Raw genomic sequence first — 12,298 nt, forward strand, 5'->3', positions numbered from 1 at the left:
ATGGAATGATTAATGAGTGATAATCAAAGAGATAATGAGACAGAAGAGAGAGATAATGATGACTTAATAAAGAGAGAAGAAAGTTTTAAATAATTAAAATTGATTGGTTATTTGAGTTATTTTGTTTAATTTTAAAAATAAAAAATGAACAAAAGCACAAAATAGGTTATGATAGGGGAGAAAGGATAGCATGCTGAATTATTAACTAACACATTAATTTCTACATTTAGCTTCATCAATTCCTATTTCAAATTCAAAATCTCTCTCAAACACATCTTTCCTAATTAATTAGCTCCCCTCATTAATATTCTTATTTACCTCCATCTACCCCTATTCATTGACACACCCACCAAAAGGCCAAACCAACATATTTGTTGCAATTGTATGTATTTTAAATTTTAACGTTTGGTTATTTTCTTGGTGCATATTTATTAAAAAATGTAAAAATAATTAATTATTAGCATTTATATATACCTATATATCTCCAGTTCTGTACTTTATTAACATAAATGTGTTTCCTGTATGTACATACCTTGCTTATAATCACGTAAGACTTGGATTTAGTGCCCATCGTTGTGTTCTTTTAGGATTTATTGGAGTTTCTCTATTGCATACATTTTTTTTGTGCACTGTAGCCACTTTGAAGCTGGGATAAAAGTATAAAGCCCATCTTGCGATGGGCTCTGGAAGTATCTTTTTTTCTTAGAATGGCTCTGGAAGTATCAGACCTTATATTGGCAGGCTTGCCACATTCTAGGACAAATGCTATTATGTGGAATCATATGCTATGGGAATAATTTAATTGTGCCTTATATTGGCAGGCTTGCCACTTAATGACACAGACCACTGGGTCCCACAGAATTGAAACTGCAGCTCAGGTGGAGGTACATGGATATGGAAAACTTCCTGTTTTAATGATGAAAAAATGCAACACGTTGCACTGAATTTGAAAGAATTAGAGCTAATTCCACTTCTAAGGGCTGCAAGCCCCTGTAAATCAAAATATAACGAGGCAAAAAAAAAAAAAAAAAAAAAAAGGCTCTAAGGCCTACACCCACCAGCTTTGTAGTACGTATTTTAATGGCATTGATTGCCTCAACCAAGTGGCAGGTTACTCCACTCTTTACAACTTGGGATTAACACGCCACTTGCTTCAATGATTCTGTACCCTCAGAACTTGGTGAATCATGTCGTACACCAGCCAAATCTGAAGCAGCCTTCTTTTGCTTAATAAGTCCAGTCAGTATACCGTCAATTTGTGCAAACACCTCCTCCTTTGGAACATTCCCATTGACCTGCAATTAACTAATAACTTGTGAAATTTGGATATTTTGGGAGCGTACAGAAGAACCTACAATGGTTTATATTTATCATTCATGATTTTCTACAAAATTCACTCTGCAACTGGCCCTGTAGAAATGAACGAGTTTTTAACTTTAGAACAATAAAACAACAACTACAATGTAAGATGCCAAGGGAATTTTTGTAAGGGCTATACACAAAAAAAAAATGGTAGGGAAAGAGGATGATGCTACTGGATTTTTCATGAATGAAAATGGTCTCAGAAAGGCACCATATAAATTGGTTTAATAGTAAATGAAAAAAAAAAGTAAAAAGCAAATCCATCACCACAATAACCTAGAAAAGAAATGAAAATAAATAAAAGAAATAATGAATGTATTCACCATCCTATTAACTATTGGTCTTCCTCTACTTAGGCATATACAAGAGTAAATTTTCTAGCAAGCCACCTCCCATAGAAAGAGGCTTGACTTGAGCATGACTTAAACCCCCATAAAGATCACATGATTCACATGAAGCAAAAAATCCACATTAAAAGGCACCTGAAAATTTTAAATTCCATGAAATACCAGAATACAAGTAGAACACGAAAGAAAATTGAAAGTGAAACTATATAAAGGCCTGCAAAGATAGTGCAAATTGCAACCTACCAATGGTCTTCTCAAGACCTAATCATAGTCCCTAAACAGCTATCCATCTTAATTCTCATTATGTTCTTCACAACTGATCAAGTGCCGAAGGCACGGTAAAGCTTTTTGTTGCCTTTTCTAGAAGAATGATGATGTCTTAATCCACACATGCACAGAGCTACAGGCATAGCAAAAAAGAAAATGATAACAAAGAAAACGGATCATAGTAGTTATATACTACTTCCAGTTTATTTCTTTTATCCTGCATTCATATTTACATTTATATTAAATTCCCAACTAAATATGGTGTTATTTTCACATGCCTTGACTGTTACGCCTTCATATGTTGAGAGTACAGCCTCTACATTTTGATGATGAGTCCTCAGTCGAAGTTTTACCTGGATCAAGCCAAAAAGGGTAGAAGAGAAGTAAAGTTATAAAGGATTCAAGGTTTGCTCCCGAGTATTTTAATCAATAGAGACAAGAATATGATCTACATGCTGGTTGTAAACTGAAGCTTGCTCCTGACGTGTGTGTATATACAACAGAATATGTTTACACATCATGACTTCATGAGTGCTGAGCTAGCAAAAAGAGAGTAGAAACTAAGATCCACTCCCCCTCCATTGACTTGCACATGTCCATCCAAAAGTTTATTTTGTTCTTTTAACATGAGTAATGGAGGTTGTTTTAGTTATACATTTGACATTGTGGAGCATGTGTGAAAGAAAATGCAAGAGTAGGCCATTATTCCTACTCCTGTCAGCATTATTAGGTCGACAGTTGACACATAGTTTAGGCCAACACAACATCCAGATGGTTAACAACTAGATTTAAAAGAAGCAGTAAATAAACAAAAACAGAATCAAAGAGTACTGTGGAAAAAAAATAATGGAAGAGAATATCTACTAAGTAGAGGGGCATTTTTAACAAATAGCAGCTTAGTCATGCCTTTTCTTCTGTATCATCAAACCGTTGTGTAAGTCTTGCAGCAATTTCTTCAGTTTCTGGAGGAGAATACTTTAGGTGGTATATCTTTCCAGTAACTGGATCAAGTCTTCGGCCAACAACTCTCTCAACAAGGATCTCTTCAGGGACCTGCAAACATCAAAATAGCACATGCAGAAAATTTATAAAGCAAAGTTCAAATAAATGATTAAGACTATACGAGCAGAAGCTATGTGGTTTAATAATATGTAAGCTCTTTGACTCTTTTTTTAAGGGTCCAGAGATATCTCAATGCGACCTCTCTTGCTACCTTGGCTCAATGATCAAAATCAACAGACTAACAACGACAAATTAGAATCATGGTTTAAAATACCCATACATTTCCTAATATTTCCACGACATATTTCCATTTCCATGGGTAGTGACATGAATTTTTACTGGAATCAAAATATTCCCCAGTGAACACAACCAACACCATGTGGAGTACAAGAGGTAGTTTCCACTACATATTTACATTTCCGTTGATAGTGACACAAAATTTTTCTGGAATCAACATATTCCCTAGTGAACACTAAAAGCACTGAGTATAAGAGATGGTATTATGGTGACAATATTGTAGATATGTATCGATAGTTTCCACTTTGAGCCAGCTTGATGTTCATTTCAAACATGCAGTCCATCATGTAGTTTTGAATCTTAAGGTTTATGGAACAACTCCAAAAGATATGCTTTTGTCTCATAACCTTAGTTTCTTAGTTTTGTTTAATGATCTGCAACAAGATAATAATTTAAAAAGGTGTGCTTATGCTTCTTTTATCATTTCATGAAGTATCGTTATATTTTTTTGCATATTTTACAATGTTTCCACTATTCCTATATTTTTTACAATATTTCCGACATGTTTCCTATATTTGGATGAATGACATTTCCACCAACACCGATATTTTAAACCTTGATTAGAGCAGGATGGACAAAAAATGGAAGAACGCATCTGAAATTTTATGTGATAGGAGAATACCACTAAATGGCTAAAAGGAAAATTTTATAGAAATGTTATAAGGCTAGCAATGTTGTACAGAGCAGAGTGTTGGGCAATTAAGAAACAGTGTAAAAAAAAAAAAAGTGTTGTACATATGCCAATGTTGAGATCAATGAGTGGGAAAACTAGAAAGGTAGTAGACTAAGATAGTTTGGGCACATCCATAGACCATCTACAGCAACAGTGAGATGTGGTCTATTAAAAATTGAAAGGGCCAATAAGAACCAGGGCAGACAGAAAAAGGACATGGGATGAAGTAGTGAGAAATGATTCAAGGGTCCGTATATAACAATTGATATGGTATTGAACAGAATGGAATGGTAGAACTGGATTCATGTAGATGACACCATAGATGGGACAAAGAGTAGAGAACTATAAACTAGAGGTAATTGAAAGAATGTTACCATTTCTTTTGGGCCAATAAGTCTATTTCTTGCACACTGATCTATTTATGGAAAAAAAATTCAATATTTATTATGCTGTTTGGCATGATCTCAGAGAATTAATTCTGTTGAATTTTGTTAATCTAAGAATCAGCTTTAAATCTGGATGATTGGATGTATGAAACTTGCTGAAACTAAAGCTATTTAAGGCTCCAAACTCATTCTAAGAATAGATTCTTTGGAGTTAAAGTATTTAGCTTCAAAAAGGAATTATTATTATTATTTTTTTTTTTGCTCAAAACTCATTCTTTAAATGGTGATTCTTTTGAACAGGGATTTTAACCAAGAATTGTCTATTGCTTACTTCTAGAAGAATAAAAAGGTCTGGCTGGATGCCAAAGTCTTCAAGAGCCTTTGCTTGAGATAAGCTCCTTGGATATCCATCTAAAAGCCAGCCACTTTCCTGAGAATCTGACTGCAACAAGCGCTCCTTCACCATCTAGATAATAAAAAAACAAGTAAATAAGATCCCATTGATGAAGTAAAAGGCGGACCAAAATCACAAAAAGGGAAAAATAAAATAAAAATAATGAAAACTACCATGACAACTATTTCATCAGGAACCAACTGTCCTTTTTCCATATGTTCTTTTGCTTGCTTTCCATTTTCAGTCCCAGCTGCAACTTCTGCTCGTAGTAAATCTCCAGCAGCAATGTGCACCAGTCCATACTGCATATATGAGGATGATTTCATTCAATCTTTTTTTTTTTTTTCTCTTCATGTAGCAATTATAACATGAAAAATCCATTAAGTAAAACTGGTCATCCACACAGATTCCCAAGGCATGAGAAAGTTCATATAGAAAGATTACAAGATGAGTACATAAGACCTTTGAACATCCAGGGAAATAGGTAAACATGCAGATTCTGTCAAGTGTCAAAGCCAAAAAAAGGCCATTACCCAATGTTGGTCCTAACTATCTGGGGTATTGGGAGAGGCAGACTGGGTATGGTCAGTATCTTTGGCATTTTTTTGCATAGTAACCACTCTCAGACACGACCTGCATTCTCACACTTGCCAGCCCGAGATTTTACCACTACACCAAGTAATGGCCCCTATATGTTGTCAAAGCCATAAGCCATCTACGCAAATGGCAAGATAATCATTTCTATCACTAATTCACAATATCATTATGACAAAACCATAAAAGGCACCATTCACAGGGATGAACAATATAATAATAGTTTCTATAGATCCATCTTTTACGAAAGAGCCAGTGGTCAAATATGGAATTGTCTGAAATTTTATGTTTTTCATGGAATATTCTGAAACTGTTATGTTTTTTCCTAGTTCAGACAGCAGGGATATTTTTGTTGGATTATAAATCTGTAGGTCTGACCATAGAGTTTGATATGTCTGTCTATTTATAGTTGGTTTATATTTAAAGTTTCAAGTTCATTGCAAAGTAATTTGGGATTTATTCAATTTCCATGAGTCAAAGTAGGACTAGCAATTCTTTAATTTTCTGTTTTTTAGTTGCATGACATTTGTTGCTTAGTATTCCAATAGTCCATAAATTTGTATAGAATGTTTTAAACAATGAAATAGATTATGAGTTCGTGCAACTTATATTAATACCTTTAAGTGATTCCAATAGTCCATAACTAACATGGGTTTTATTTCACTTCTTTCTATCTTCTCTCTAATTCTGCAAACATTACATCCATAAAGAGCCCACAAAATTATTTATTAAATCTTTTCATTTGACAAGGACTGAATGATCCAAATACATTCTTCAATTTACTTTAAAACATGAAAATTTCCCACTTTAGCAGCTTTCGCCCTTTTCTGCCAAACCATCTTGAAATGCCCTCATGTTAGGTTGCCCCTAAAAGGTATATTACCCAAGGTTCAAAGTATCGATACTCAATACGCACAAGCATGCATATTGGGTGTTTCAGTACTACAAAAAACCAACTTTTTTCTTTCATACTTTAAATGTTATTTAACATTTAAAACCGACAGTTTTGCGAAAGGCCTTCAAAATGGCATATTGGCCACCTGCCAATATGATATGACACACCCTATGCCGGACAATATGGGCCGTATCGTGTCAAAATTTTGAATCTTGATATTACCCTTGGTTCTACCAAATTTCATCCCAAAGCTTGCCCTGGAATACTTGGCCCCCCTTAAAGCAGATATGGAAGCCAAGAAAGAATCCATGGAAAATTAAATCAGTTTTCCAATTCCTACACCAATTTCAACCTTACTATTTATAGTGCTTCTTTGTAATTACTTATTAAACTCATTATTTATCTTTTGTTCCTTTACACTAAGTTAGTTTTAGTAGGATTAGTAAATTTTCATTATAATCCATATTGGACTGTTCCTATGCATTACCCATGAATTTGTCTTAGTATTTAAGTGATTAAAAGTTGATTTAGGTCAGTTTCCTAAAGTAATTAAAAGGGGGTGAGAAATGGGAGGAAGGTGAAGGAAACGTCAGATTTTGTTGAAGAAGTATGAAGGGAACTGAGGGTTGCAGTGCAGGTGAGAGGGTGACTTTCTATGTTGGTTCCAAGGCTCAGCTGGTTGTTCTAGAGGATGCTTCAAATTTTGGGATGCTGGTTTTTTCTAGTTTCTTTTGGGTTGATTGGGGTGTAAGTCATTTAGGGGCCTTTTGTTTTGGGATTTGGGTGTCTGTTGTTTATTAGCTCTTTTGGAGGTGTTCCCTCAACACCTATCTAGGTTATATTTGATTTTTCTTTTTTTTTTTTAATTTTCTTTTTACTTATAAAAAAGGCCAGTTATTTATCAAAAAAAAAAAAAGGTGAGTTTCCTAGTCCAATTTGGAGTCTGTAAAGGCACATCCGAGTTCATAAGTTGTGTCTATAAATACAGTCATTGTAATTGCATCTAGAAAAGAGCTTATTTGATGAAATAAATTTTGGTTTAGTAAATTCTAGTTATTTCAAGGAAATGTTCGCCTTTTTTCCCTCTTTCTCACTTATTTCTTCTTCTAAGTATCTATATCTTTGTTGTTTACCCCAGCAGAAAGAGTTCTCATCCTTTCTACTACCAACTTGCTTTAGTTACTCCTATTCTTCATCTTTAATCACCCTAAGCCCCACCTTCACCCTGCAAAACCCACCATCAGATCTTAGCCTCTCCTTCACTCTGCAAAGCCCATACCACCAGATCTTAAGTTAGCAGGACTCCTACCTTGTCCTACATCAGTTTGGTTTCAGAGCCACAACTAGAAATATCTTGGGAAAACATGACAAACCCTAACGTGAAAGAATCAATGCCAAGCTTGAAGATTTGGTTCATAGCCATAAAGAAGAGAAGGATCAACTCATTGAATTGACTCTTGCATCTAGAGTCACTTATTTAGAGTTCTTTTTTTTTTTTTTGTGAGCAACATAAATTCATTATTTTAAAATATGAAAGAAACACTTCAATAATTATGGGCCAAATAAAAAGAGAAAAAAATGAAAAACCAATAGGGAAAATCAAGTTCTATTAGTTTCTCTTGGTGTTTTAAGAGAGTTAAATGCAAAAAGGACCAATCAAGTTCTTAGTTTCTCTTGGATAAATTGGTATTTTTTTTTCTAGTTCTAAATCTAACACCCCAAGTGTGTTATTTTTCTCATTTCTTTTCCTAATGGAACCTTTTTCTTTTTATTGGATGACCATAAATCCAATATCAATTATATGGATCATTCTTCATATGTTTCCTTTCTTCTAAATTGGTCATTTGAATTATTTGAGAATTTTGCATATTTTTATTTTATCAGCAAGACAAATAATTTCATTAAGATTAGAAAATAGGATTACAACAAGAGGTTGTGAAAAAAAAAAGAAAAAGAAAAAAGAGAAAACACAGATTCAGTAGAGCTGACCCAACCCAAGTATTACAATTGAGCCCAATTCAAGGAATGTCTTTGTACCCCTTGCTTAGCCAAATCATCTACCAAACTGTTTTCAGTTCTCCAAAACATTTAACTTGGATCATCATGCCTTTTGAAAGTCATTAAAGTGCCTGAACTCATTCCATAAGTGCCATGCCACTAGGGATGGCAATTTCCCCCATCCCCGATGGGGATCCGACTTCCCCGACCTGATGGGGTCAGGGATGGGAATTGTTTTGGTGGGGTGGGGACGGGGACGAGGATTAATAGGAATCTCCGATCAGGGTCGGGGTTGGGGATGGGGATTGAGGTCCCCATATATTAAATGTTATTTATATTAAATATACGATTATAATATTTATATTATATTATATTATATATCAAAATATATTTATATCCATAATTGTCTTCCTCTCTTCCTCAATCACGTCAAGTATGACCTGGTCTCGGGTCAAAAGATTAGGTTTTAGGAAGACATAAGGGTTGGGAAAACCCCCTTATTGGAGGTCTTCCCTTTTCTTTATGCTATCTCCGACTTTAAAGGTAGGCCAGTGGCTGACTTCCTTTACTCCTCTCCCTCTCCTTTTGATCTAAACTAGAACTTGGGTTTCATTAGGAACCTAAGAGTGTCAGGAATTCCCCTTGTTTATGCTTTGCTCTCCTAGTTGAATTCTGTGGTTCTTGGAGACGAGGTGTAGACAATAGGGTTTGGACCCTTACTCGGCTGGGACTTTCGCCTGTAAATTCAATTCCCTTGCAACTTCCTCTCCCTCCCCTTCCCCTTCATTCCCAGTAATGGTACGTTTGGTTGCTGCGATTGGGATGGGAAAATGGGAATATTCCCATTAGATTCCCATTTTCACGTGTTTGTTCACTGGGATGGGATGTGAAACCGTGGGATGTTGGTTGTCAAAACCAAGGATGTGAGGTCGCGCTAAAATGGTGCGACCCTGGTGAGAAGAGAAAATTGTGAGAAAAAAATGTTGAGACTTTCGACTGAAGCTCCGCAGCCATCCTCTCACCGTCTCCCTGCGTCTACAACAATCAAGTCTCCGGCAGCATTCTCGATGATATTCGGCCAAGATAAGACCAGATCCATGACCATAGAATACAGGCGACTATATTCTTCACGTTTTTGGCATCATTGATCTCCTCATGCCGTCGGGAAAACATGGTCATTTGTCGGCTAAAATCCATTGTATCCAACGGTATAGAGGTAGATGTTTTACAGATCTACACTTGTGCTTGTAGAACCTTGAACGAACATGGTTGTTCGTTGGCTAAAAAACATTGTTTTCCCGTTAAAACGTGCCAAGGTGTTTATGCCTTTTTCTAGGTTCAAACCCGCTTCAAGGTAAGAGTTTTCTTCCCTCAAATCAGTTTTTCCCATGAGATATGTTTCTCTTCCCTCAGATTTGTTAAACCAGGTCCCAATTATTCTTTTTACTTTTTTCTTAATTTATTTTTATACGTTTTCTCGTTGGGGTGAAGATTGGAGGCAGTGAGAACAACTCCAGATCTTGCTTTGCCCTTGTATCCTTTGCAACTTTGAAGGTGACAAACCCTTCCTACATGCTGCTGAAGTATTAATTTATAAATATATTATTATTTGGTAATTTTTTTCTGGGCATTCTTCTTTTACTAATGAGGGGGAGATTGGAACTCGCCTCATCCACGCCACTGGTTTGAGTTCGAAGGAAGACGATGAACAATAATTTTCCCTTCTCAGCAATCAAACACCAGAATGCCAAAATGAGAAAATAAAATTTTCCTTCTTGTCCCATCCTCTCCCATCCCATCCCTTCTCAGCAACCAAACAGACTGTAAAAGAAATCTGGTGTCCTCCCATTCCCCCTAGATTTAGTGCCTTCTATTGGGAAGTCTTTCACTGTTGCATTAATATTTGTGATAAACTTCAAAGAAAAAGGCCAAACTGGTGCTTGTCCCCCAACTAGTGCAGCTTGTGCAAGGTTAATGGTGAGACTGTTTTTCATCTTTTAATCCCTTGTCCCTTTGTTGGCTTTATCTAAGAGTGATTTACCTCACTTTTTGGTTGCATGTGGCTCTCTATTAGCTTGGGAGGGTTGTTTAACCCTTCTATTTGTAGGTGCACTACTAAAAGACGTAAACTGATGTGGATATGTACAATTTTAGCTTTATGTTCTACTACTTGTAGTAGCAGTAGTAGAAATTGAATTGTAAAATTCAAAATTAGTTAACATTTATTGATTATAATATAATTTGAATCAACATTTTAAAATGTAGAGGCATGACGCGAGGAGTTCCATTACCTAGAAGCGTGAAGCATAGTTCAGAACGCAAGAGGCGTAAACCTCCTTAAGAGGAGGGGGGTTAGGAGGAAGGGGAGGAGGATGAAGAGGAAGGGGGGATCTCATTTTTTTCTTTATTTGTAATAAAAATCTTTTATGTTAAGAAGAATAAAGATGCATAACATAGGCATTTTCTATTTACTTTTAACTATATATACTTTTATTTTTATTTTAATTGTTATTATACATTTTCTTCTTTTGTTGCTTTTATTTTTTATAATAAAAGGATATTTCTATTAATAACAGAAGAAAAATACATTCAGGTGATGAGCTGGCACCAACACAACACAACACAAACAATAACAAACATAAACTATTGCATTGCATAGGCATTCAACCTTATCCCAAAACCTAGACCCGAACTTTGCCCCATTCACCTCTTTAAACAAAGGAAGAGTCACAATCCAATCCATAATTAGATTGCCAATGTCAACACATTTTTTGGGATGAGATGTCAACACAAATTTTTTCACATTGACCATCATAATATAATTTGAATTATTTTTATTTTATTTTCTTGTAAATATGTCATACTTTTATTTTTGTTTTAATTATTATTATACATCTTCTTTTATTATTGTGATTAAGATCACCACTATAATAACATTACCAACCTAATCAATCCCAGAACTTATTATTCTCAAGAATCTAGTAGATGGAACATTGAACATGACCACTGAGTTCCAGGTTCAAATCTAAAGATTGGCATTCAACACTCACATTTAAGAAAAGAGAAAAAGAAAGCTTACTTTCTTCGTGATTAGCTCACACTGTGTTCCTTTGCCAGATGCCGGAGCACCGGATATCATGATCTTTAAGGGCTCTGGTTTGACAGAAGCTATTACCTGCTGGAAACAAAAACAGAGCTCGCCCCACAGACAACAAATATCAACCAATCTCCTAATTCTAACCTATCGTATAAGACATATCTAACTAAAAACACAGGAATTTAACAATGAAGAGCGAACCAAACTAAAGCAGATGACAAGAACATCCAGTTACATACAGGGACAGCTAAAGCGGTGACGACAGCCGAGCTCTTCTTCGAACCGCGGAGTTTTAGGGTTTCATTCAGACGAAGAGAAGCTCCAGAAATGAATCCAATAGATGGAAGTGGCGAAACAGAGGTGGAAAGCTTGAGGGTTTTAGTAGGGGAGGGAATAAGAGAAGCAGAAGTCTGAGATATTGACTTTCCCGAAACAGGAAAATTGATCGAGCAAGCCATTACTTTGGTCCTTTCGCTCGCTCGGGTTTCCTTTCTCTCTCTCTCTCTCTCTGGGTAGAAGTAAAGGGGAGAAGGAATCTGAAAGTGGAAAGAAGTAGACTGCAGAGAAATTATTAGCTCCGGTGTTCGTTCCGGCCAGTGGCGTTTGATTAAATAAATGAGGAGAAGGTATTCTTTCTGTAAGGCCACGTACGTTTGTTTCGGATCTTTCGCGGAAGAGTACTGAATGCATATCATATCATTATTATATGATAGTACCTCTTTATCCTCAAAATCTGGCCGTCATTTGTAGATCTTAGACCAAATTAAGTCAACCCGTATGGGAGGAACCCGGATCTACTGCAGTTGCGCCGAACTAAGGGCTATTAGCCTATTACCCGGTTACTGACGAAAACGACACAGTATTCAGCGCCTTTATCCTGCCGAAATCATAAAAACTATGTTTTACGAGAATGGACCGAGTGGTGGCTTCCACTGGCTAGCCCCATAAATGATGGAGATTACTTTGCCTGTTTAGCCTCGACTCAT

At 35.9% G+C, this 12,298-nt stretch overlaps 1 protein-coding gene across 2 annotated transcripts; it reads right to left on the minus strand.

The window, feature by feature from the left end:
- Window positions 1-891: 891 nt before the first annotated feature.
- AMK2 (adenosine monophosphate kinase) lies at window positions 892-12,002 on the minus strand. 2 transcript variants are annotated; one of them, XM_088942918.1, is made up of 7 exons: window positions 11,552-12,002; window positions 11,295-11,390; window positions 4,902-5,030; window positions 4,666-4,800; window positions 2,883-3,029; window positions 2,255-2,329; window positions 892-1,295 (listed from the first exon to the last, which is right to left on the minus strand). In XM_088942918.1, exons 1-7 carry the CDS (start codon window positions 11,768-11,770, stop codon window positions 1,137-1,139), a joined length of 960 nt encoding a protein of 319 aa, XP_088799044.1. In that variant the 5' UTR covers window positions 11,771-12,002; the 3' UTR covers window positions 892-1,136. The 2 variants fall into 2 exon arrangements, with proteins under 2 accessions (XP_088799044.1, XP_088799043.1); XM_088942917.1 differs by having other exon boundaries at window positions 11,295-11,393; window positions 11,552-11,986.
- Window positions 12,003-12,298: the final 296 nt, after the last annotated feature.

Source organism: Nelumbo lutea, chromosome 5 (assembly GCF_056320005.1).
Source record: "Nelumbo lutea isolate HS-2025 chromosome 5, American lotus-T2T, whole genome shotgun sequence".
Taxonomy (NCBI): domain Eukaryota; kingdom Viridiplantae; phylum Streptophyta; class Magnoliopsida; order Proteales; family Nelumbonaceae; genus Nelumbo; species Nelumbo lutea.